This window comes from Mixophyes fleayi, chromosome 9, assembly GCF_038048845.1.
Source record: "Mixophyes fleayi isolate aMixFle1 chromosome 9, aMixFle1.hap1, whole genome shotgun sequence".
In the NCBI taxonomy this organism is placed as follows: domain Eukaryota; kingdom Metazoa; phylum Chordata; class Amphibia; order Anura; family Limnodynastidae; genus Mixophyes; species Mixophyes fleayi.
Window position 1 is genome coordinate 31,848,836 of NC_134410.1, and position 25,899 is coordinate 31,874,734.

At 40.7% G+C, this 25,899-nt stretch overlaps 1 protein-coding gene across 6 annotated transcripts in view; it reads right to left on the reverse strand.

The window, feature by feature from the left end:
* Positions 1-11,904, reverse strand: part of LRCH2 (leucine rich repeats and calponin homology domain containing 2) — a 79,712-nt gene extending 67,808 nt beyond the window's left edge. For all 6 annotated transcript variants that reach the window (XM_075187213.1, XM_075187212.1, XM_075187209.1 and 3 more), the window contains exon 1: positions 11,569-11,904. In XM_075187213.1, coding sequence (XP_075043314.1) covers positions 11,569-11,887 — 319 coding nt within the window. In that variant the 5' untranslated portion in view covers positions 11,888-11,904. The remainder of the gene's footprint in view (positions 1-11,568) is intronic.
* Positions 11,905-25,899: the final 13,995 nt, after the last annotated feature.

Sequence of the window (25,899 nt, forward strand, 5' to 3'; positions counted from 1 at the left end):
TATGTGAACACTGGTTCCCCCTTTCATCTGTCAAGAATAGAACATATGGAATTCAGATTAAATTACAATGAAGAAATACAAAGAAGATGAATTGAAGTTAACAGACATAATATACTGTAATATCTTGTGTTCTAATCAGTTTGTTTGCTTTTAAATGACAGCTTCCTGCTAGAGTGTTACATTTAATGTTGTTTTGTTTTTTTTATAAACACAAACAGGCAACATGACAAAGAAGAATGTTCATTTGTCAGCTGTGCAGAATCACAGAGATGTGATTTCACAAAACATCTTCTCCGATATGAAAGCTGTCCCCACTAATCTGCACAATGTTTAAATGGACACATTTCACAAATACGAACAATGATCTTAGTTTGTAGAACTAATTTGAGTGCTACAAGGGTACATGCTCCACAAATTACATTTAAATTAAACAGTCTGTAAACATTTATGAATTCTGCTTAATCTGTCCTGGGTATAGAAAACAATACATACTCCTCTGCACACAAAAATAAGGCTACCTGGTACCATAAGCACATGCTTAATATTTAGTCCGTTAACCGTGATAAACTAGGATGAGTAAAAAATTAGTGAGATAATTCAACATATGAGTCAATGATCTAAAACTAAGATGAGGTTAGTGGAGAAGGTGACCCTGAGCAACTCCAAACATGAAGCTCTCAGAAGCTTGTAGGTCACTGAAAGTTTGGGTCAGTGAAAAGTAAAAGATGTATTTATTGTGACTGTTCCACACATTATAGCCCTAGAGAACCAAATTCAGCAGATTCCAATGGACTGAAAGGAACATGTTCACCTCAGTGAAAATATATCCAGCATTGGGAGAAAACCAGAAAGGTTGCACAGTCATAGATGATTAAAATCTGAATAATAATCACTCAGAGCTGACTAGACCATCTACATGCCCAATCTAAGTTTTTCAGTGATAATAGGCGCTCAGTATTAAGCTCCACATAACCAAACACCGTTATTCAGAAAACCCCAAGTACCAAGCATCCCAGATAACAGATCAAATATCTATCTAACCAATTTGTAACTTCTGAGGAACATTTATTGGTTTGTGCATTGGTATTTTTTATTTTTTTTAAAGTATATTGAGAAAACTGCAAACTAGCAGACACAAAAAAGTGCAAAGTGATAGTTAATAACATATGGAATAAAAAGAAGCATGCAACCCCCATCAGAATTGCACCATGGATTAATACAAATGTTTGTGTATAAGACATAGCATACAAAAACATAACTATTGGGAAAAATTACACACACTTAACTGTCCGAGCTTTTTTTTTTTTTTCTATCCCTGTCGCTGCCACATATGTAACTTATGTCCATATTACCACCACTAGGCAGCTCTGGTAATGCAACCATCTATTGCAGCTGACCAATAACAGCAGATATTACACCCTTCAGAAACAAGCAGATGGCATGGTGCGGCAGTGCAATCTTGTTCATGTTCAACTCTATCCATGCTCATTCTGTTTTCACAGAACTCAAAACCTAAATACTCATGCCATTATGCACCCCCCCCCCCCCCCTAAAAAAAAACCTACACATACACAAAACCTATAATATAGTTCACATACAAAAGGACAAACAAACCCAGGTGGTTTGCAACAAGGGCATATGCTCTGGCTCTCCTCCAATTCCACTCCCCCCCCCCCCCCCCATCTACAGAAAATAGACAGATCCAGAGACTGAGAACTCCTAGGACAACAGGTACACACTATGAGGAAAATTGGTACATCCATTATTTACATTCTAACATCCACCTACACCCTCTACCCATGACATAAATCATACCTACTGCACAGGATAAGCAGATCCAGGTCTCCTACACCCCCCCCCCCCCTCCCTTGACACCTGTTCTTACTGTATACAGATTAGCAAAACAATGCTTCATCTTGAGCTATTGGAACCCCAAATAGGAACTACAAATAACTACAAAGTAGTAGGACCTGGAACCTCCTGCCTCTACCATATGCAGCACCCCACTACACCACCAAGTACAGGCAGTCCCAAATACTCTTTCATTTCTGTGTATGGTACACAAAATATACCTTGGTTTTTTGTTTTTTTTTTTCAGAAGACTTTGATTAGAAAATACCATTACTTTGCTTATACTATATCTAAAATGGCCCAAAAAAATAAAAAATTAAAAATTAAAAAAAATTATGTTTTTATTTTTAAATTGAAAATGCAACCATCGATTTATAGTGTTTTCTTTTAAACAACCAAACACAGAGCATTCCTGGGTCACTGGCAGCCAACGCAAACTGTGAGTTGCACCCACACAAATATAAATGAATAAACACACAGAATGAGAAGAGTAATGGCGCTAGTGTCTCGAACAAATTGGAAAACCAGAAGGAAGAAATGTTAAACAGTCCAAAAATCTGTAATAATCCTTGTGTTGCAAGTTCCCAATAATAAGTCACAATTCTTTCTCTTTTTGTAGATTGTCTCAACAGTCAAATATTTCTCAGAATAAAAGGATAATCTAAATTAGTGGCAGGATCAAAAAAAAATGGCGATTTAAATATCTGTAAACTCCTATTGCAATGCGGGCAAAAATAATCTATGTGTTAAAGTGAATAAAGCCCACACCCAGGTGAAAACCCTGATGCAGTGACTCAACATACACATGCAGCAATAATTTAAACCGATATATGGTTATCAGGATAATCAAATGTAGATTGAAGTTAAGTAACCCTCAGGAAAAAAGGAAAATTATAATTGTGTAACAATCATTTGTTAGGGATATGAATTTATGCCAATTTTGCATCCGCATATAAAAAATAGGGGGAGGTAGTGGAAAGAGAAAATCCAGAGGATAGGTCCTTTATGTTGCAAACCACCTGGGTTTGTTTGTCCTTTCGTACAGGACACTGTATACAGATCCACAAACACAGAACTTCATCTTGCACCACAGGACACCTAAGCACCATACCAAAGATTACCGATATTGATGCTGGAATGCGACCAACCCAAAAAGCGCCACAATAGGCTCAGCGGCAACAGGGTTAATCAGATCCAGGTCATGTTACCAAGAGATTATATTTCTGCCTTAGATAATACTATCCCACCATTTCATAAGACCTGAGGACCCTGGCTCCAATGCAATAACTCTTATGCCTGGTATGGTCTACATCTACATATATTAACTACACCATGTCAGATATATTATCCTGTGTGTCATTTCATCCCCATCCTAGGGCAGCACGGTGGCTAAGTGGTTAGCACTTCTGCCTTACAGCACTGGGGTTATGAGTTCAATTCCCAACCATGGCCTTATCTGTGAGGAGTTTGTATGTTCTCCCCGTGTTTGCGTGGGTTTCCTCCGGGTGCTCCAGTTTCCACCCACACTTCAAAAACATACTGGTAGGTTAATTGGCTGCTAACTAATTGACCGGTGTGTGGCTCTGTCTGTCTCAGGGAATTTAAACTGTAAGCCCCAATGGGGCAAGGACTGATGTGAGTGAGCTCTCTGTACAGCGCTGCGGAATTAGTGGCGCTATATAAATAAATGGAAATAATAATAATAATAATCCTCCCTCCGCCTTCACTTCCATCCTTACCTTCCTATAAATATTAAAATATAAAAAGAAAAATTAAAAAAAAAAAAAAAAGAAAAAGTTATAGGAAAATACTTGTCCAACAATAGTCTTTCATCTTCAAGGTTATTGTACAAGTCCAGACAAAGTATAGGACAAGTGTGGCTTAGCATGTGTAAAAGCTTTTCATGGTATAACATTTTCCAGTGTGCAGATGTACAATAGGGATCTCTCAGTCATACTACTACCTTTAACACAAAACCTACACATGTAGCATGCGTCAAATAGTATAACGCCAGGTGATTTTGTTAATGGTGCTGTGGAATATAATACATCAGATGCAGCAAGTGCATTTCCCTGCAATACATTTTGTTACGACATGTTCTTTGTGACCTGCAGCATTTTAGGTCGAAGGTAACTGGCAGTCACTTGCAGAAAAAACAGAAGTGATTGAATAGCGGAGAAAGAGAAGTGACAAAGTTACCTCCGCTCAGATGACAAATGCTGTACTGTGTATGGGGGGAAAAAAAAATATACAAAAAAATACAAAAAACAAAACAAATGGGAAACGTCCCCAAATAGTCAACTAGCCCAAGCAGTAGAAAGCTTGAAATGGGTTTCAATACAATGAAGATGAGCATAAGTCTGGGATCCCCTTGTTATAGAGAAAATCAGCCCCAAGGGTCCAAACAACGAACCTGATAACAGCATTGTAGCCCCCTTGTCAAAGGTTCCGTTGTTCCAACAATTGTAAAGCTAAGGCTCCAGGTTCGCCTCTAACTTGAACTCATGGTGGAGCTGCCCTGCTGCAGCATATACTATCTGCCTATATAAACCAGCTGGGCCCGACACCTATACACAGATCATTGATAATTGTTATGAGGGACTCCAGTGAATTCCTGATACTGTCTGTTTGACTACCTGCTTGTGTACTCGCCTTGCTATTATTCTGAGGATATGCAATGTTTACGAGTTGAATTTTATATGACCACATACTACTGAAGTCCATACTAATGTCTGGAGATTCACTTGACATAGCGCACAGTTTATGCTGCCACAATCAGAAGAGAAGTTTAGTACTGCACCTTCTTTCTGTATGTTCCCTTTGTGTGTATGAGGTACAGTGCAGAACTTAGAGGGGCGCTTAACACCTTAATTAGTACAAGGCTGGTGCCTCTATGGGGAGTTTGGAGTCTGCATAAAAATGGCGTGCCCCCCTCCCCTCCAGAGAGAAGGACAGGACTGTGGTTGCCAGGGTAATTAACAAGATTGGGATGTCAGAAGAGGAAGCTTTGCCATCCCAGTAGTACTAGTATTATTAGACACGATCCCTAAACCCCTGCCCATAGATAAACGTATAATTTTTTTTTTTTAATTAAAGAGGGGGAGGGGCATTGAATATTCCATACACAAACTGATAGGGCATAGCTTACAGGCTATGAATAGGATTACAGATAAGCAAAACTAAAAAAACTGTACAATACATTTCAAGATTTTTGGGGATTTATAATCGATAGCGTCAAGATACAATAGTTAATTTACGGGTGTAAAACTTTCCATTGCGGAGCTGGGCTGATGACAGCTGTAATAACATATTTTTGTAATCCATAATATTACCCAGAAATTAATCTTGAAAAACAAATAATGCTTTGCCCAGATCACTGCACTGTGCATACTAAAGTGTGCACTGTTTGGGTGCTCTTCAAGCTCTACCCCAACCTCCATACATATCAAAGATAAGATATAGATTAAAACAACACATCTGCATGTTACAGCAGCGCTTGTCGCACAAGATCGGAGGACCTGCTGGATCGCATGAATGCTAGACCTCTGGTAAGTAGTCTTCATGTTTAGCTTTAATCTCTTGACTGCGGATTACGATCGGTACTCCCGCCCACAAACTTCACCCCCCTTCCCAAACTGCTTTTCAGACAGGGCTGTAAGAGGAGCGATGCAGCCCTGGGACAATAACTGCAAGGAGCAGCCACCACGTAAGGGGAAATTTAGTGAAATCTTTCACTAGGTGGGAGTGCAGCCTTACTGAGCGACAACTAAAAAATAAACCACTGAATGCATGTTGTCAATCAGTCATTAGATGTGGCAGAAATCCTTCAGAAAAGTCATACAGCATGGGGGTCATGCTAACCTATCGTCCCATCCTGAAGTATAAAGGGAAAGGCGGTAGGGCCTCCAGAGTTTCACTTTTGAACTTTAATTTTAGGTCATGCAATTGGATATATTCTGATTAAAAACTGCCAGCAGTTACATTTGCTTAAAGATTATAAAAAACTATAAACTAATGTATCTCTGGTACTCAGGAAATCACACTAGATTTACCATACCTAATCAGACGAAGTTGGAGGATGCACTCGGTTAGGATTCTTTTTACATATCTGGTGAGAATTATCCTAAATTTGCAGGCTTCTGGAGAGGAATAAGAGACCTCATCAATTCTGTGTTGCAGGTGGACGTTCCTCTGCTCCTAAAGTTCTTCTTCCTCCTGGCCCTATCATACTGGCCTCCCAACACCAAGACAAACTAATCAGTTATATCATCGCAGCTGCCTCCTGTCAGCTTGCAGGCAACTGGAAGACCTCCACCATAATCAATAGGCTGTGTTATACATACATGGAATATATGACTTACTTTACTAATAATTCTACAAACTTTGGAATCTTGGGTATCGCATGATAACTTAAGGCTCCTAGGGGTAAATTTATGAAGCTGCAGGTTTGAAGAAGTGGAGATGGTGCCTATAGCAGCCAATCAGATTCTAGCTGTCATTTTGTACAATGTACTAAATAAATGATATCTAGAATCTGATTGGTTGCTATAGGCAACGTCTCCACTTTTTCAAACCCACCACTTGATATCTTTATCCCCTAGTCTCACATTAGTAAAGTGTATTCAAGGCCACAATAAAGACTTGACTGACCAGCTTTGTACATCCCACGACTGTACTGGTGACAAAGAAGCAGGGTTTTCCCTGCCAACATAGATAGAGATGATCACTGTGAGGGTAGTTAAACTGTGTAACTTACTGCAAAAGAGATGTATCAATGATAGACTCACAGGATGAAGTTAAGAATGGATTGAATGAGTTATATTTGATTTGTGCTTTGCTAGACTTAATGAATAAATCAACATGAAGCTCATACCAGCAAAAAGCTTCTTCCCTCACCAATCTCCCAATTCCTAGACACACAAGAAAATAACAGGAGAGGAAGAGCGACAACCAAGAGAACCCTACAGTATTTTACCATGTATGCTACAAGTTTGATTGGAAAGTGACCAATATAACAGATCTTAAGGTTTACTTTTCTTAGAATGAAAAAAATAAATAAATAAAAATTTGTTGCTTAGACAAGTGACCTATATATGTATAAGTCTATCATGTGTGCTGGTCTTTGGAACTTGGATAAAGGGAATCCCAGATAATAAATCCTGTGCATATAATGTGTACATACATATATGCAACATAGTTAACAGTGTTTAATAAAGAAAATAACATTTTTAAACGATAAGGCATTAAAATATAATTCATGTAATTCGCATATACTGCTAAAAAAAATTATGCAAATATTGTTTAAGAAAAAAGAAAAAAAGATAATGCACATTTCAAAATGTTACCTCGCTAATCAGAACAATTCTGTATTTGAAAATCCACAGCTCAGCACTGGGAAACGCACCTCATTGGAATTCCATATCGAGAGATCACAAAGACCATAAATAAGTCCATGCCTCAAGCAACAAAGCACCACTCACAGGCCAGGAAATATGATAAAAAGACTGCAGAAACCAATGGATAATAATCACTCTTTTCGGCAAACAATACGGAAAACTAGTCAACCCCATAATAGCATAAGTAACATTATCAAATAAAAGGTTTCACATTTTAAATGGAAGCATCCTTTTAGGTGATCATAACTACAGATCTTATAATCTGTAAGAAAAATAAGGAGGTAACAGAAAGCTCAAAACAAGAAATGTTTTAATCATGTTACAATAATGATGCAGAATAATAATTCAAAATAAAGACAGTGTGATCTTTTGTTAGCCATCTAATCACAAATGATAATACTAGCACAGAACAACATTTATGATCACTTTGTTCTTGGCTTCTGTTATCAGTCATTCATACGTTTCCAGTGATCCAATGAGAACAGCATGTCGGTCTTTATAGAACTGTACTATGTGAAATTAGGAGCCTACAATACATCATATACACACTATCAGTTCCTTATTTGTCAAAGGAGTGGTGCAGTGGAGAAGTTCATCAGGATCACCCATATGATTTACAAGGTTAAACTGCACAGAAACTAGTAGCCCCTTGTTTTCTAACACCGAGAACCATCACAGATTGCTGGAAATGAATTAAAGGGGCAGACGATTATTCAACAGCACACCACCTGCCTACACACCAAAGCAGGGAACACAGCAGTGATTATTGTGAAATGCATAGCCAGATGCTAGAGGAAGGAATGATTGCCAAAACTATACTGATTTATCCATTTGCCCAACTCAAATAATGGAAATAAAACATTTGTTAAAGGCAGATTAGCACATGAATACAGGATACAACTATTACTGTGTGGTCTTATATAATGGAAGCTGAAGGTTAAATATGAAGATGTAAATTAGCTACTGCTTTGGGGGGGGGGGGTTCAGGTAAACAGATTACATTGATGTAAATACTTGGGTAAGAGTTGGGATTAGCAAGTGTAAGAAAAGGTATCTGGCTGATCAAAAGGGGTCACATGTGATCTTGAATCTTACACTATTACACAGAGAGAGTTAAAGGAGGAAATATAGGCTTATTCCTGTAAGTTATTACTGATGCTTAAATAATGTAGGAGAAAACTAAACTGTAACAATGGTGAGCAAACAGATAGGTGGGGCCCTTCAGTGGGAGCTCTTGGAAAATTAGTAAATATATCTTTGGAAATATGAATACCAAATGTCAGTAACCCTTTTTCTTATATTCAATTTACCCAGATCAGTTGACATACATCTGACGCCTGGTATTTAAATGCAATATTGCCGAGTTTGTTTTACTGTTATAATAATGAAAGACAGGTTTTAAAATAAAAATGTGCTAGCTAAAGAGCATGAATTACATTATAAACTACTTTTGTAAGTAAATAAAAAAAATACAATTGACACCTGTCTGTGCAACAACATTTTCCCCCCAAATCAGGTGTGGCCCAATTATTTGCCAATCAGTTACCAAACGTAAACTAATGTTTTGCCTGATGTTACTTATACATCAGCTATACTGACTTTTCAGGTAGAACACGTATCAGAGACCAAACTAAGGAAATATTCCCTGAAATATGGTAACTGTGCATTGTGTGCAGGGTTACATGTGGAGACGTGCTGCGAATGTATATAACAATCAGGAAGAGGACTGCCTGAGGCAGAACACCTCAATATGTAGTAAATTAAGGAGATACCCTGAAACAGAACTCATGTACAAGTAGTAAATGGAGTGGGATTTATTAAATATATACACACACACATATACATTAAGGGGCTTCCCTGGACCAGACTACCTGTACTAAATGGAGGGGCTTCTCTGGGACAAGCTACCTGTACATGCAATAAATGGAGGGGCTTCCCTGGGACAAGCTACCTGTACATGCAATAAATTGAGGGGCTTCCCTGGAACAGACTACCTGTACATGCAATAAATGAAGGGGGCTTCCCTGGGACAGACTACCTGTACTAAATGGAGGGGCTTCCCTGGACCAGACTACCTGTACTAAATGGAGGGGCTTCCCTGGGACAGACTACCTGTACTAAATGGAGGGGCTTCCCTGGGACAGACTACCTGTACTAAATGGAGGGGCATCCCTGGGACAGACTACCTGTACTAAATGGAGGGGCATCCCTGGGACAGACTACCTGTACTAAATGGAGGGGCATCCCTGGGACAGACTACCTGTACTAAATGGAGGGGCTTCCCTGGACCAGACTACCTGTACTAAATGGAGGGTCTTCCCTAGGACAGACTACGTGTACATGCAATAAATTGAGGGGCTTCCCTGGGACAAAATACCTGTACATGCAATAAATGAATGGGGCTTCCCTGGGACAGAATACCTGTACATGCAATAAATGAATGGGGCTTCCCTGGGACAGACTACCTGTACATGCAATAAATGAATGGGGCTTCCCTGGGACAGACTACCTGTACATGCAATAAATAAAGGGGGCTTCCCTGGACCAGACTACCTGCACATGCAACAAATGAAGGGGGCTTCCCTGGGACAGACTACCTGAACATGCAATAAATGAAGGGGGCTTCCCTGGGACAGACTACCTGAACATGCAATAAATGGAGGGGCTTCCCTGGGACAGATTATGTGCACTAGACTGAATAGATTGCATTGGCACATAAAATATCTCTATGTATCTCTATGTGCACTAAATAACGTGGAAGAGGGGCTGGGCAAGTAGAATACTATGGGGGAGATTGAATTCAACGTGATGTGTCCCACAAGACAACACCTCAATGTCCAGCTGCGCACACTGCTGCCTATTATGGTAAAGAATCTCAGCTCTTTTTCTGTGCACCTCTATGGGGAGCAAGGAAAAAGGAGTAGAGATTTAGCCTGAACATTGCCTCGGTGTGTCTCTGAAGTCAGTTCTGGAGACACTTCGCATTGAATCTCCCCATAAATGTATATTAGTTGTAAATTGTGACTGGAAATGTTTCTACATGTGCACTAAACTCAATTTCAGCAGTAGGAGAGTTCCACAAGAAGTGTTAAGCACCCCTCAGGTAGGAGGGTGTCACTGGTAAGAACACAGAAGAGTTGCCTGAAACACCAAATTCTTCTAGTTACTGTTTAAGTGTCATTAATGTTTACTCTACAAACATGACTCACACAGAAAAAAAACTTCATGTTTATTATACACAAGCATCCTTACCACAGCAAGAACAGATACTAACAATATAGCTGAGAATATTGAAAGTGGTGCAAAACAAAAAAGCCACTCAACATTGGATTTCCAAATGGGTTACTGTTTTATAGGGCCTCAGTGATTTAAGTTCATAGCAGCTACCAGGAATAATACTAACTGCATTGGATTGTACTTTTCCCTAAAAATTATATGTAATTGTACATAATAGACTACCTTCGGATACAGCGGTACAAGCGGAAAAGCTGTATGGGGTTACTCTAATTGTGCTGCAGAAGGTTGTGGTACAGGGCAAACATTAACTATATTGCATAGTGTTCCTAATGAAATATTGCATGAGATTCTACATCCAAGACAACTATCATTGGACAGGTTACTTAAGATGACTGAAAATGTGACTGTTTTTAATAAAAGGAGGGCAACAAAAAGTGTGCTGCATACGGTCCTGCATATGAGAGGGGTAACAATGAGTGTACCTGGAGGGGGTTATTGGGATGTACCAATCTGTATATCTAGAGCAGGCCTGTCCAACCTGCGGCCCTCCAGATGTTGTGAAACTACAAGTCCCAGCATGCCCTTCCAGCTATCAACAGGTTGTCTACTGGCAAAGCATGCTGGGGATTGTAGTTTTACAACACCTGGAGGGCCGCAGGTTGCACAGACCTGATCTAGAGCTATTGGGGAGTACCACCCCTGACTACTGTATAGCATGATGGACTTCCATAATCCTTTTAATATGCCTTCCTTCAGTTAAAAATCAACCAAGAGAGGAGTGTCACTGATTATAGCATGATGGGGATCCCCATGACAGGGGTGTCACTGACTCTACCTGGAGGGGGTTATTGGGGTGTACTGACCACTATATCTAGTTATACAGGTGAGTACCACCCCTGACTATAGCATGATGGTGATCCCCATAACAGGGCTGTCACTGACTGCTGGGTGACACAAAGGTAATAACTGTGGTGCTGTGGGCTGCTCAGCACTACTTACTGATGGATGTGGATAGTAACACTATGGGACAATGCTCTGCCCCGGAATGAGGACTCTATAGAACAGACATTGACAATGGGCCCACCTGCTTGTGTGGTGTCCGTCAGGTCATAGCCGCTGCCCGGGAAGTCCCTGAGCTTACGGCCGCTCAAGTTAAGGATGCCCGAGCTGACCGCCTCCTCCAGGGCCCGGTCCAGGCTTCGCACCGTATGCTGGTGCAGGGTCCCTGTGCTCCAGTGAGGTCCAATGGGGAAGCTGGGGAACATGGAGAGCGAGCCCGGGCACACAGTGGGCGCAGTACTGATAACACCCCCTCCTCCGCCGCTACCGAGACCACCTCCTCCTCCACCCTGCCCACCGGTGCCCCCCACAACGGCCGCAGCCGCTGTCTGACTCGCCGCCATTTCTGCCAAGGAATAGCCCTGCTATAATGACACCGTTAGCAAGTGCTGGGCTCTGTGCGCATGCGCGCTCACCGCTGCTAAAGGGGCTGTACCAAGAGCGGAGCGGGGGGGGGGGGGAGTGGACGTCTCAGGGACCCCGGCGAAACCAAAATAATAATACTGCTGCTCTGAGGGGGGAGTGTCACATTTATCTCATCACATCTCATCTCCAGTCTTATAGGAAGAGAGAGGAAACAATAATTCTGTTGCTATGACCAGTGGAGGAGACACTTGGTTTTTTTTGTTAATATTTGGGAGAGTGTACCACTTACTGTGAATTATAAGCATATAACAGGTCACAGAGCATGATAAAACCATAATATAGCTTTCATACAAGTCATGGAACTCCTAGGTATCCCCTAATATCTGTAATAATTTACTGCAAGGAGTACAGTATTCTTATAATAAATACATTGTTTGTTGTTGTTTGTATTTTAAACAGAAAGTGAAACACAAATTTACAACACTGAAATACACAATAATGTTTTATTTATTTTCATTAGCACACACACTGGTGTTTGGAAGGTCTATGGGGTCTTGTTATGACCCCCTTTAATTTTCTATACATTAACTATCATTTCTTATCACAGTGAAAAGAAATTAGTATTTATTAAAATTCTTCAGCCGGTATAGTGGCTCGGATAGGGGCCTGTCCCGTAGAGTTTTCTATAGTAAAGTGATCACAATTACTTTATCTACAGGATCTTATGACCTTTATACACTTAGCGATAGGAAGGAGGGGAGGAGCACAAAGCCTGCAGGGGAGACATCCGTAGATCCCTCTCCTACGATGCTCTCCCCATAGGATAGAACAGCTAACACAATCTTCAGATGTTGGGGTCAAGCCCCAATTTTCAGAGATTAATAAATTAGGCATTTTCGCAGGCCCCATAGACCCCTATGGTACTGCATCTGCAACTGAACAGACTGGAACTTCAGCAGATATCTCCTCTATCTACTGCAATCCTCTAATAATAAATATCCTTATTACTTTAAAATGCTGTAATCCCCCGAAAACTGCAGTTTTCAGGGGATTTACTGTTGTTAAAACCTCTTAGGAGGATAATACATAGGCCCCTATGCCATTTACTACATTTGTTGCTACCAATAACATGAACTACTTTGACACATGCAGCATAGAACGTTTCCATTTATTTCAACAGTCATTTTAATGGAGATTCCAGCATGAAGAAAATCAGTGGGCTATAGAAATGAATTGGTGAAGCCCGCTAGTAAATCAATAAATTACCAGCCCATTCTGCAAAGCAATGGGACTCTTCCCTGCACCAATGGGCTAGTGTTACCACAGTAGCCAATATACATTAAAGGCGCTCACGTGCAGCCACCTCCAAGTCGAACTCAGGCGCACACAGAAGTACGCTGGTTTTCTGCCGTATCGTTTGCTCCAACTGGTCGGCTAGTTTAGTTTCCAAATACTAGTACTGACGGCTGAGAATGTATGCAAAAACATGTGTTTTTAATCAGGAGCAACTGTAAAAATGTATTGTATGTACAGTAGACATTAAGGACAGCCTAATAAATGTTTTTTTTTAAAAAAAAAAAAAATTCCATTTATATTCATAAATTACTATATTATTGACAGGTAACATTAATTGCTTAATAATTCTTTTTCTGTGCACTGTTTTGAGATTTTATATTCCACATGGGTATGGTACGTATCCTGCAGTGTCTGGTCTAGTAGAACAGAGTAAGACTACACCAGTAGTCAACACCACACGTATCTTTAGATTAATTCCTTGTTTACTTCGGAAGTATGGGGAGCCGATTTATGTGCAATTTAAAACAAACGCACAACGCGCTCAGTATGTCTTAATCATACTTGCCAACATTTGCTTTTCTTCTTCCGGGAGATGCCGGCTGGGACGTGGCCGTGCAGGGGGCGGGGCGCCGATATCGCGTCATTTTGGCCCCGCCCCCGCTGTAAAATGACGCGATTTGCGTCATTACGTCATGGGGGTGGGGCCAAAATGACACGATTTCGGGTGAATCGCGGCGTTTAAACCGAATTCTGCCCGAAGTGGGCAGATCAGGGAGATTGCCACACTCTCCCGGGAGTCCGGGAGACTATCGCAAAATGCGGGAGTCTCCCGGACGTTCCGGGAGAGTTGGCAAGTATGGTCTTAATGACTCAGGCCCTGACTGTGGATCTATACCTAGGGATTGCTGTGGGACCGTGAATCCCCATAAAAGGGACTGTTAATGCCTTCAGATTTATCTTGTGGAGAACCTGTCCTTTAAGAGTTAATGAATGTATTTACTGCACTGTATGATTAAGAATTGGTTTAGCAATAGCACAGCTTATGGTTTCGTCTAGTTTACAAATTATTTGTAATTGATTTATTTTATTGTGTCAGTGAATGTTCTTTTTTTCCATATAATATTTTATTCATTACATATTTTTTAATTTTAAGATCATTTTATATAAACTTTTTGATATCTTTGTGCTCCTTTTCTAGTTTTATGTTTTGAGTATTAAATAGACCTGAACATTCACCTGCATGAATGTTTTTTTGCTTTTTTATCAGGCACTTGGAAACTCCCTAGAAACCTTGTGTTTGCTGAGGCAGGTAGGGATTTCATTTGTATTTTTAGACACAAAATTTATACCAATACATATTAAGTAATTTAGTAGTAGCAAAAGTAAATGAGAGAGAATACATCTTTTAGAAATAATTGGCAGTGGATAGAATTTGGGCACCACAATTTGGCAGAAAATAAAGAACTTTGTTGTTTAATTTGGTGAACAACATCACATCTATTGTTGCCTACTCTCCCGGAATGGCCAGGAGACTCCTGAATTTCTTGGAGTCCTTCGCACTCCCGGGAAAGCAGGAAAACCTCCCAGTTGCTGGCCCTTTATCAAGCTAAGCTGCGGGGGGCTGGGCTTATGACGCAATATGCGCGTCATCGTGGTCCCGCCCCCTTCTGTAATAGGCTGTACAGTGTGATATCAGTGTATGGGACGGGGCCAGTTACGTGAATCGCTGAGCCCCACCCACACACACCCACCTCCCGCACCAATCTCCCGGACAGCAAGTGGCCAAAGTTGGCAAGTATGATCTATTACCTGGATCCCTCATCCTTTCACAATTTGTTTGACGCAATGGATGTTCAAGACCCTCTTTTTCCTGTTTGGGAACCTCTTGCTGAATTGATCCACAATATAATTCTCTCTCCCCTGAAGATAGATTGCAAGCAAATGTTGTAGACTCTGTTCTGTCAATTTTATAACCAACTTGTCTAGCATACAGTATTTCTGCTCCTGATACCACTATAACTTCTGGTGCACTGGGCTGTTACTGCATTGTTACTGCATTGTCCATCTGGAGATTTACAGAATGACCCAGAAACAATAGATAATATGTCTTTCGTGGCTGAAAAGCTCTGCTCTCATTTCCATTACATTTGAAGGAAACATTGGCCAACGCAATAGCCACCAGCCTTTCATTGTCCATCTTATAACATTGAGCTTTCCAGCCCTTTGCACTGACATCTAATGTAACCAAAATTCATTCCCTGTTAGCAAACTATCTGTTATTATGCAAATAGGATGACTTCCTCGTCTCTCTCCTTGCTTTTACTGCTACTGGGAAAATCTAAAAATGAGACAAATCAGCTTTTCCATAAACTAAAATAAATATAATTTATTTATATGGGCACCACTAAATGTTTCATTGCTATCTGCTCAATTGATCACAAGCTTTCGCTGAGAGGTAGTCTAGGAATGCCAAACATTACCTTGATGAATTCCATAACCTCCCCTGGACTAATTCTTTCCTGTATAAGGCAACATTTTAGGGTAAATGTATCAATCTGTGAATTTCCCACAGGTTTGAAAAGTGGAGATCAGATTCTAGTTATCATTTATTTAGTACATTCTACAAAATGACAGCTAGAATCTGATTGGTTGCCATGTTGCTGTGATGCATATTTGGAACATGTCTGTTTCTAGTATTCCCAGGAAAACATCCCTCCATCACCTCTGTAGTAACACATTTCTCCCTGCACCTCTGTAATTTCCCCTCTTCTCTATGTAGCAACACCCCCTCATGATAACACATCCCTGGAGGTTTTTTACATGGTCACTGGAGTGGATATTTAAATGCTCTTTTCCCACCACCACACTGCATACCTCCCAAACAGTGGAACAGTTACGATTCTAGTGGACTATTCCACCAATCAGAACTTTAGTCCTGACTGGCAGCAATGCAGAGGTATCATCAGGGAAGACCTGGCACCACCCCTAATGATGTCACACTTATCTCTTACCACTTGCCAGCTATTGAGAGGATATCTAAAACTAATAGAAGGAGATAAAGGGATTATAAAGGAGGAAAGAGAAACAATGGCAACTCAACTGAATTGTGAGTTCTGCAAGCAGAATTGCACCATCATAGAAACTAGACAAAGTCCTATAACAATATTTTTATACATTTACAATTACTATTTACATTAGACAATTACTATTTACATAAGACAGATACAACAGAGACATATTTTTAAAAAAATCATCAGCCCTTGTTTAAAAATCTCACAGAAGCTCCCATTGATTTCAATGCGGAAAATTCCATTGAAATAACCAAAACAAAGCCCTGTCTGTGTATTTTCCCTTACAAGCCAAACAAGCTAGTTATAAAATGGGCTGGCATTTGAAAACCCTTCTGAAGTTCCCAGGTGACTTCCTAATGATTCTGATTCTTTCATGTCCCCAGAGTGTTAGTTGTTTTATTACCCCATATATAGAGATTCTGGATTGTTTAAATGCTTAATTCAAGTATTAACACATTGATTATACTGAATATTGAAGGCTTCCACTCCAGTTATATTATTGAAATAGCAGTAAGCTTTCAATATTGAGCATCATCATCATCATCATCTATTTATATAGCACCACTAATTCTGTAGCGCTGTACAGAGATCTCACATCAGGGCTCATACACATACAGACTAGGGTCAATTTAAAAGACGCCAATTAACCTACTGGTATGTTTTTGGAGTGTGGGAGGAAACCCACGCAAACACGGGGAGAACATACAAACTCCACACAGATAAGGTCATGGTCGGGAATCAAACTCATGACCCCAGTGCTGTAAGGCAGAAGTGCTAACCACTAAGCCACTGAGCATAACCTGTTGTGCAGCCACTTGTCACAGGAAAGAAGAAAAGTAGATAAGCATTTTCAAAGGCCTATAATGTGTTTGGGGGAACTCTCATCTTTCATAATTAACCATAATTAACTTATTTTACACCCTAGCCAGTCCTTCCTTATGTCTCACATACATATATATATATATATATATATATATATATATATATATATATATATATATATGAAGAAGGGGAGAATTATACTTATAGAACAGTGTTGGCTAACCTGTGACACTCCAGGTGTTTGTGAAACTACAAGTCCCAGCATGCTTTGCCAATATATAGCAGCTTATTGCTGGAAGGGTATGCTGGGACGTGTAGTTTCACAACACCTGGCTTGTCACAGGTTAGCCTGTTCTAGAACATAGGCAAGAACTTGTTTTGTTGACATCATTCCAGCAATTACACTACATACATTTTCTCATGTAATATATGGCATATGGTGTTGCCATGCCAACACAGTTATACTCGGTGCTAGCTTATCATTTCCATGTTTATGTTGTTTAATCAATATTCATAATAAATCAAGATAACTATTTCTCCAAAGTGCAATGTATTTTAAAGTGTAATTTCTGTAGGCAGGTTACTTGTGTGTGTTTAGTACATTACACTGATTCCTCTTCATTTGCTGTCTTCTACTTCTATTTTTTTTCTTTTAAACTAACACACTTTCAACCAGCCTATCACTCACAAAGACCACAGTTTTTATTCTCCTAATACATTGTAAGCTCCTATAAGAAAGGGCTTTTGCTGCTGCCACCACTCCTTCACCGGCACCTAGGACCGCTTCCTTCTGGGTAACTCTCACTGCTAGGGTACCCCCTTGCTGGGCACCTGACTTCTTGCTTTCAGATCAGGGTTGCTGTTGATGGTTCTCCCTGGCCTATCACACTGGTCAGAGCTGCAGGTAGCGGGCAGAGCGTTGGTACTGCATGCTGGGTTCCAACCTCAGAACAGCCGGATAATTGATTAGATTGGTCTGTAACACCCCCTTCGGTGTTATGCGTTGTGAGGGTGTATATACATTGAGTGATGTAGGTGCTTCTCACCTCTGTGCTTGGTTTTCAGTGCCTCCACCCAAATCACCACTTTCTTCTTCTGGGGGTGTTCTTGAAATACACTCAGGGGCGGGCTGGCCCGGGGGGCAGGGGGGCGCACTCAGTCAGACCGCTATTAGGGCCGCCCCCCAGATGCGATATACCACCTTTTCACCGGCGGCCGCATCTGATGACATGAGATCCCGTTTCATGTGATGCGGCCGCCTGTGTGCCCCCGGGGCTTCCCACTCCCAGCCCGCGCCTGAATACACTAGGAGGAGATTCGGGAAACCCCCTGCCCAATACTAACACACTGTGACACACTATGTGTTGCAGAAGCTACTCCAGCACATTAAGTGAACTGGAACCACTGAATGCAGCTTTTGTGATTTTCTGGAAAAGTAGACTTTGGTATATCTTGAAATAAAATGTGAACAATACAGTGTGGATGGAAGTAGAGCACTGACTCTTACTATGAACAGCAGGTTAACACAATTGCTCCCAATAAATCAATAATATCAACAGTATAAGACATAAACATTAATTGTCACAACCTTATACATCTGACCAATATATCATATGTTAACCTTACTGGCTCCTGATACTGGAATTATCTCAAGGGGTAATTGCATATATATTGACTTATATTTTTACCATATACTGCCAAACATACACACTGGCAGCACTCAAACACACCACACAGATGGAGCAGTGCACTGCAAGTTGGGGCCCTTCTTTATGGAGGCCAGCATGACATGGAAACAGCATGTGTCCAGTTTCCAGCTAAGGTACAGCAGTCACAGTATGCAAACCATCCTGTAGCAACAACTGTAATATCCTCAGCTTGTATCCTTACTTATTTGTATCCTGGGACTTGTAGTTCCACAACTCAGACCATCAATCCAGTGCCCTTATGCTTCAAGTCGTCTTACCTGGACTTGTCACACAGCTCAGTCTCTCCCAGGATCCTCCTCCCTCTCCCTTCTCCCTTACCCTTGGGTTTCTCAGTCCTGTTAGGCTCCACCCCCTTTTTCACAGTAGCCTTTTGGGAGATGTCTTTCTGGACTGGCAAATGCCAATGTCCATCTTTTTTCTTACTGATGCAATTGTGATTACTAGCCCCTGGTTGCTCAAGTCCAACTGCAGCCTCCCCAGGGGTTACAGGTCTAATCTGTAGATCACCAGAATTGCAGCAGGTAAGTAGACGTCGATACAGGATCTTGAAGCAGTGATGTTTATTAGCTCACGTGTCCTAATAAGGACAGTTACTTACACTAGTTTAAAATACTAGTGATCTCCATAAGTACAGATGCAATAATACTTTTCGTGGTAAAACAGGGCTCTTTAAATACAATTTTGGGACATTATCTTGGCAGGAGTTAATCCAGCCTCCTGCCCCTTTAAGCAATCCAGACTAATTCATGCAGCCTGCATGTTAATCAGTCTGGAGGGGTTAACACCTTGCTACATTGAAGCTTGTGCCAGGGGGGAGAGTGTACGTTTCCCCTGTCCATGAGCTGCCAGGACGATGGGGGCTCAGCCCACTCTCCTCCCTGGTGTCAGTCTCTCTGAGGCGGGAGAATTATCTCTTAAATCTCCCGCATAAACTACTTCTGGGGACCCTGCACCTGGGTCTGGCTCTCCCTCCTGGCCGAAAACAGTGCCAGGGGGAAAACAGTCAGATCCCGGGGCAGCAGTCCCTCCCCTCCCGCTACCTTAATCTCTTTGAGCTCCAGCATGTGGCTTAGCCTTATTGGACCCCCAGGAGGCGTTGCACTTCCTGGATCTATTTGCATCCAGGAGGCTACTGTGGAAGTCCCTCCAGCAGCCACTGAAGCTGGCTGCGAGGGGGTTGAAGGATCCTGCAGTCCCCGCTGGACCACCAGGACAGGGTAAGTACTTTTTATTCATTATATACGTACACATTTTAAAAACACATTTTGCATTCACATAGTTACACTCCTGGTGCCTAATGCTGTGTGATAACCCTTAACGCTGGACGTTAACTACTGGTGCTGCAGCTCCTATACACTAAATATACCCATAACTTACATTTAACCATAAAACTATACCCTTTTGCACATATAAACATGTTTTACCCTCCCCGGCGCCTAGCGCTGGTTTAACCATTTCACCGCTGTGGCACTGGGTCTTACTTCCCCAGTGCCGCAGTGCATATTCACATTTTTATTTAATAAAAACATTAAAGCCTTTATCACACTCCCTAGCGTTCCGCACCGGTGTTAAAAACTCCATTGCTGCTGAGCTGGTTATTACATCCCCAGCACCACAGTGTACATCTAACACACATTTTTATTACAATAAATACATTTAAAACAGTTGCTTATGCACGTGGCACTTAGCACCGGTGCATTTACCTTTCCGGAGACCCGGCCACAGTATTAAATGTGTATTTGCATTACATGTACGTTAATTGTATCTTCTATGTGCAATTGTCTCAATAGATCCCAGTGAACCATTAGAGTTGCACTCTAAACTACTGAGACTGGTCTGTGCCCGCCAATCAAAATGTTATTTCGCAATTTTTAAATGTAGGGTTACTTTATTTTTTTCTGATTATAACATTTTAACAAATCTACGCTTACCCTAGATTTGTACCAATAACATAAAATATTAGTTTTAGTGGTAAAATGACAGGGACTGAGTCATTAAGGAGAGCAAAGTAAGAAAAAAAGAGTAATTTTGTACCTTGGCAAAACCATGTTTCATATAGTTATGATAGGGCATGTCCTAGATCAACTTTACATTTCAGTGTAAAAATAAAGTTATCAAGTATTTGTCTGCTACATGACAAAAAAGAGCCAGTATTTTCTTTATGTGCAAAATAATATATGAAATTGCACCCCTTGCATTGTAACATGGTTTTGTACAGGAGCAAACTTACTCCTTTTTTGCCTTACTCTCCTTAATGACTCAGGCCCAGTAAGTGCAACATTCTGATGATGCCCTGTGCAGTCACCCAGAGCACTGGGTTGTGTCCTTTGGATTTATATCAAAGTCAATCCTATGCAAGACATATTTTGGCTATAATAATTGTTTCTCATAATACTTTGAGGAAGTGCTATTATAAATTGTGTTACACTGTTTCATTGCATTGTGCAGTAGTTGGCTAAATGTCAAATGTATGAGACACAAAATGAATGTCCTTCTTTGTCCAGCTTGCTGCTGTTGTATTCACTTTACACATAGGCACATTTGTAAGACCAATACCGAATAAGGCAAAATAAACAACCTTTGACATTAACAGTAAATTCCATAGAAATCCAAACAGAACCACACAGCTCAATACTGCGCTAAACTGCGACAAATGTATATATGCAACCCTTAGTACAGAAATACAGGAGGACTCTGCAAATAAGATGGAACTCCACAATGCATGTATTGCAAAAGTGAATCACAATTGCCCTGCCCCATCATTAACCAAAGCTTTTACATTTTTCTCCCAATATACTATTCTATGGGCCCTCGTTGACTTTTCATATAACTCCTGCCACTTGCAGAGGTTTCTGGAAACTTTTGGTGGCTTAATAGTCCTACAATGTCACATTATATTACAACACTGTCATATATGCACAGCCTCCGAACTGCCAGCTCATTCAAATATCTTGTTCCACAAAACAGTTATTTGTTTTTATTGATTTTGTGCATATGATGATACATCACAATGTGTAACCTGCACCAGAGGATTTTTATTAATCTTGTGTACAGGCTCAGTATAGGTATTCTCTGTGTCACCATTACTGAACAATATTTCTATTATGCTTAAGATCACACTCAGCAGGTAGAAAAAACTCAATCTACCACATGCCACGTGGATACCCCTTTCTGGAACACAAAAGGGGGTGCTCAACTGCTGCTGTCACTCAATCTGGGTTTCCCTCCCCTCACCACATGTTCTAAGACGATGAGTACATTAATAGTGCCAAAACTTCGCTGAGTGTAATAGGACTTATCTATAGCAACTTCAATAAAGTAATGTTGGAATGGAAAGGCTGATTTGAACATTGTTTTGTGGTCCCTCATGACTCCGACAAGTTCCTTGAGCAGTAGTTTTTCCACTTTAAATAACCCCACAACAAAATCCCTCTTTTCCCGATAGCAGTAGGTTGCTGGGGATTGTGCTTCCCTGAGACCCCAACATTGTATTATTATTATTATTATTATTATTATTATTATTATTATTATTTTATTTATGAGACACCAAAGGGTCTACAGCGAGGTACATAAAGCATGGGACAAAACAGTACACAGAATACAGAGCAGTACAAAAACAGAGTACAATAACAAATGGAGCCCGATTTTTAACAAGAATAGTGCTTGTCTTGAGTATTAAGGTGGACTATTGTGATTTATAGTTATTTCATGCTCAATATATGTATTTTTATTTTTTATTGGGTGTTAATGTAGTAATATAATAATTTGCTTTTAATTACATTTTGGTTAATTGATCCTTGACATAGGTAAGAAGAAAAGCCTCTTTTTTTTTTTTTTAGTTAGGTAAATTATAGTATGGTTAGAGAAAAAGAATAGTGAAGAGGGATAGAGGAGGGCAGGGATAGAGAGAGGAAGGGTAGGTTTACCTGAACAGATTGGTTATAAGGTAGCATTGACGATTGGCAGGCTAGGAAGAACCTGATAGAACAATGGAGATTGTTCCAGGGAAGGGGGCAGTACAGGAGAAATCTTGAGTACAGGACTGAGAAGTAGTGACCAGATGGGAGGTGAGCTGGCAGTCATTTGAAGACCATAGAGGGTGAAAAGGAGTGTGAGTGGAGATGAGGTTGGAGAGATAAGGAGCAGTGGAGTTAGAGAGGGGTTTATAAGTGAGGGTGAAGAGTTTGAAGAGGATTCTGTAACGGGAATGGGGGGGAGCCAGTGTAGAGGTTGACAGAGAGGGGAGGCAGATGAATACTGGTGGAAGAGGAAGAAAATTCAGGCTGCAGCGTTGGAGTAAGGACTGAGGTGGAGCAAGATGGGTACGGGGAAGGCCAGTGTGGAGGAGGTTGCAGTAATCAAGGCAGGAGATGATCAGAGAGTGGATGAGAGTTTTGGTGGCATCAGAGGAAGGGACTGATCTGGGCTATATTGTGGAGATGGAAGTGGCAGGATTTGACAAGGGATTGTATGTGGGGAGGAGTGAAGGAAAAGGGGGAGTCAAAGGTGAACCTCAGGCAATGAACTTAGGAAAAAGAGGAGATGATGGTTTTACCAATAGTGATGGAGAAGATGGGTGGGGACGAGTCTCTTGATAGAGGAAGATAATAAGTTCAGATTTTAAGTTTAAGGAGATGTTAGGACATTCAGGAGGAAATGGCAGAGAGACAGCAGGTCAGTTTAGTGAGGAGGTAAGGTTAGAGGACAGGAGAAGTAAGATAGATTTGGGTGTCAGCATAAAGGTGGTATTGGAGGCCGAAGGAACTGATAAGATTACCCAGTGAAAAGATATACAAAGAAAAGAGCAGAGGGCCAAGGACACAACCCTGAGGGACTCCTGCGAGAAGTGGGGAAGAAGGGGAAGAGAAGCCAGAGATAGTAGACAGAGAACAAGTGATTAGAGAGATAGAAGGTGTGCCAAGAGAGGACAGTGTCAGAAAGGTCAATAGAGCGAAAGGTGTGCAGCAAGAGAGGGTGAGCGAGTGTGTCGAAGGCTGCAGATAGGTTCAGGAATGCTTGGTTCTCTCTGTAGCATGGGAAATCTGACATAGAAGCTCTAAGGCAGTGTTGGCTAACCTGTGACACTCCAGGAGTTTTTGAAACTACAAGTTCCAGCATACCCTTCCAGCCATAAGCTGCTATATATTGGCAAAGCATGCTGGGACTTGTAGTTTCACAACACCTGGAGTGTGACAGGTTAGCCAACACTGCTCTAAGGCTTCCGATTACTAAAGTTGCATTGGACCTCTCATGACACAGAAAGATCCAAGCAGTGGCAAAAGTAGTCTGCAGTGTCCCAGCTATATGTGTCAAGATGCTGGTAAATACAGATGGATTGAAGGTCTCAGTAGAGAGTTCCCAACCAAACTATTACAGGGGAGTCAGGGTATTTAATTTAGTGGGGAAAAAACCCCTTTAAAATATCTAGTGTAACAAAAATGGATATAATACTCCTGTGGTATAGCAAATAGGGGAATCTCGGAGGAAGTCTCTATGTTGATTAAAGCCAAAAGTTTGTTCTTGCCATGGCTCAGTGCGCTGAAGGAATTGATACTTCCATACCTCCTAAATAGAGCTGCATCAATAGAGACCCATGAAGCTCTATTGAAGAGCTATGGACAGCTTCTAGCACAAATTACCAGGCTGCTGTGCGAACCAGGTGCCAAATGTAGGAATAGAGTAAGTTTCCCCTTATTTGCTATGGGAGGGGCCAAGTTATGCTAAGCAGGAGTTATCCAAATGTAGACACCTCTTTAATGGGTACTGCTTTAAGGACAATTACTTTCATTTATATCTGTCCTTCCTCCAGCATCTTCAATACTGATATTCACAAGTGGAGTATTTAAGGTGGCAACAATTCCAGAAGTCCTCTGCATCTAGCTCTGCTTCCTCCTTCTGATCTCTCTTCCCCCACATGCATTAGAGAAATACAGTAATGATTATCCTGTAGGATAACATACAGACATAAAGAAGGTTACAGCCAAAATATTTGGAGCCCTCATCTGAGATTAACCGAGAGTTGATCTTATTTTATTTTTTTAAGGCATAGCTTCAATACAAAACAAAGATCTACACATACATAAAACCAAGTAAAGTAAAAAAGAAGCATATAATATTGTGATTGCTGCAAATATCTCAAATTACAAAGAGCAGCACAATATGGAGCCCACCAGGAGGGTCCCTTTGAGGCTTGAGCTTGTCCTAAAATACAAAAAAAAACGTCCCAATCTATAGCTTGTTTTAATAAGATGTACAGTAGCTGCAACCCAGCTGTAAAATAAGATAAACATAACACTATTTACTGCTGTTGTCTCAGTGGCTCTGCTCCAACATGATAAAGTCTTAGGAAGTTTTAAAAACAACACATTCTAATCTGGATTATAGTCTTGCTCTCAATATGCATATTTGTGGTATGACAATGCTCCCACTTTATAATGGAGCTAAACACTCAGGCTAAAACTGGCATTAAAGTAAGGGTTGCGTTAAAGGGAGTGTCATATAATAGAAATAAGGGATAATTCAACTCAAAATTATGTAAATTAGCTCATGGGGGAGGCTAGGTATGGGAGGATTTTCTGATCGGACCATTCCAGTCATAGAGTGACCAGAGGGACAGAGGGATGGAGGTAACTAAATATTTGCAACTAAGTCATGTTTAATTCCTATTAATGTACTTTTGTGTTGAGAACGTATTTGGTAGTAAGTGTGCATGGCATGGTGACGTGAAAATGGAACACTGTATTAAAATAAAACAATTTAATTTATAAAAGTAATAAAAAAATGTTTGTTTCTAAGTTGTTAATAAAGAAATGTTTAAACAAGACATGAATTCTCACTGAACAGGCTTAAGCAAAATGCTGCATGCATGGTATCTGTTGCAGAATTATACTATTCAGCAGCCAGAGTGTGGCAGGACACGCTAGTATTTGTAGTTCAGCAACAGTTTAAGCGTCACAGGTGGTCACTCTCCAAGAACATAATGCAAATGCGAATTTTCAAGCATGTTTTATTGCGCCACCTACTGGTAATTTATAGTATACTAAAACGCTTTAAATCCTTCGCTGAACTTTCCCTTTGAAATTAATCATAGTT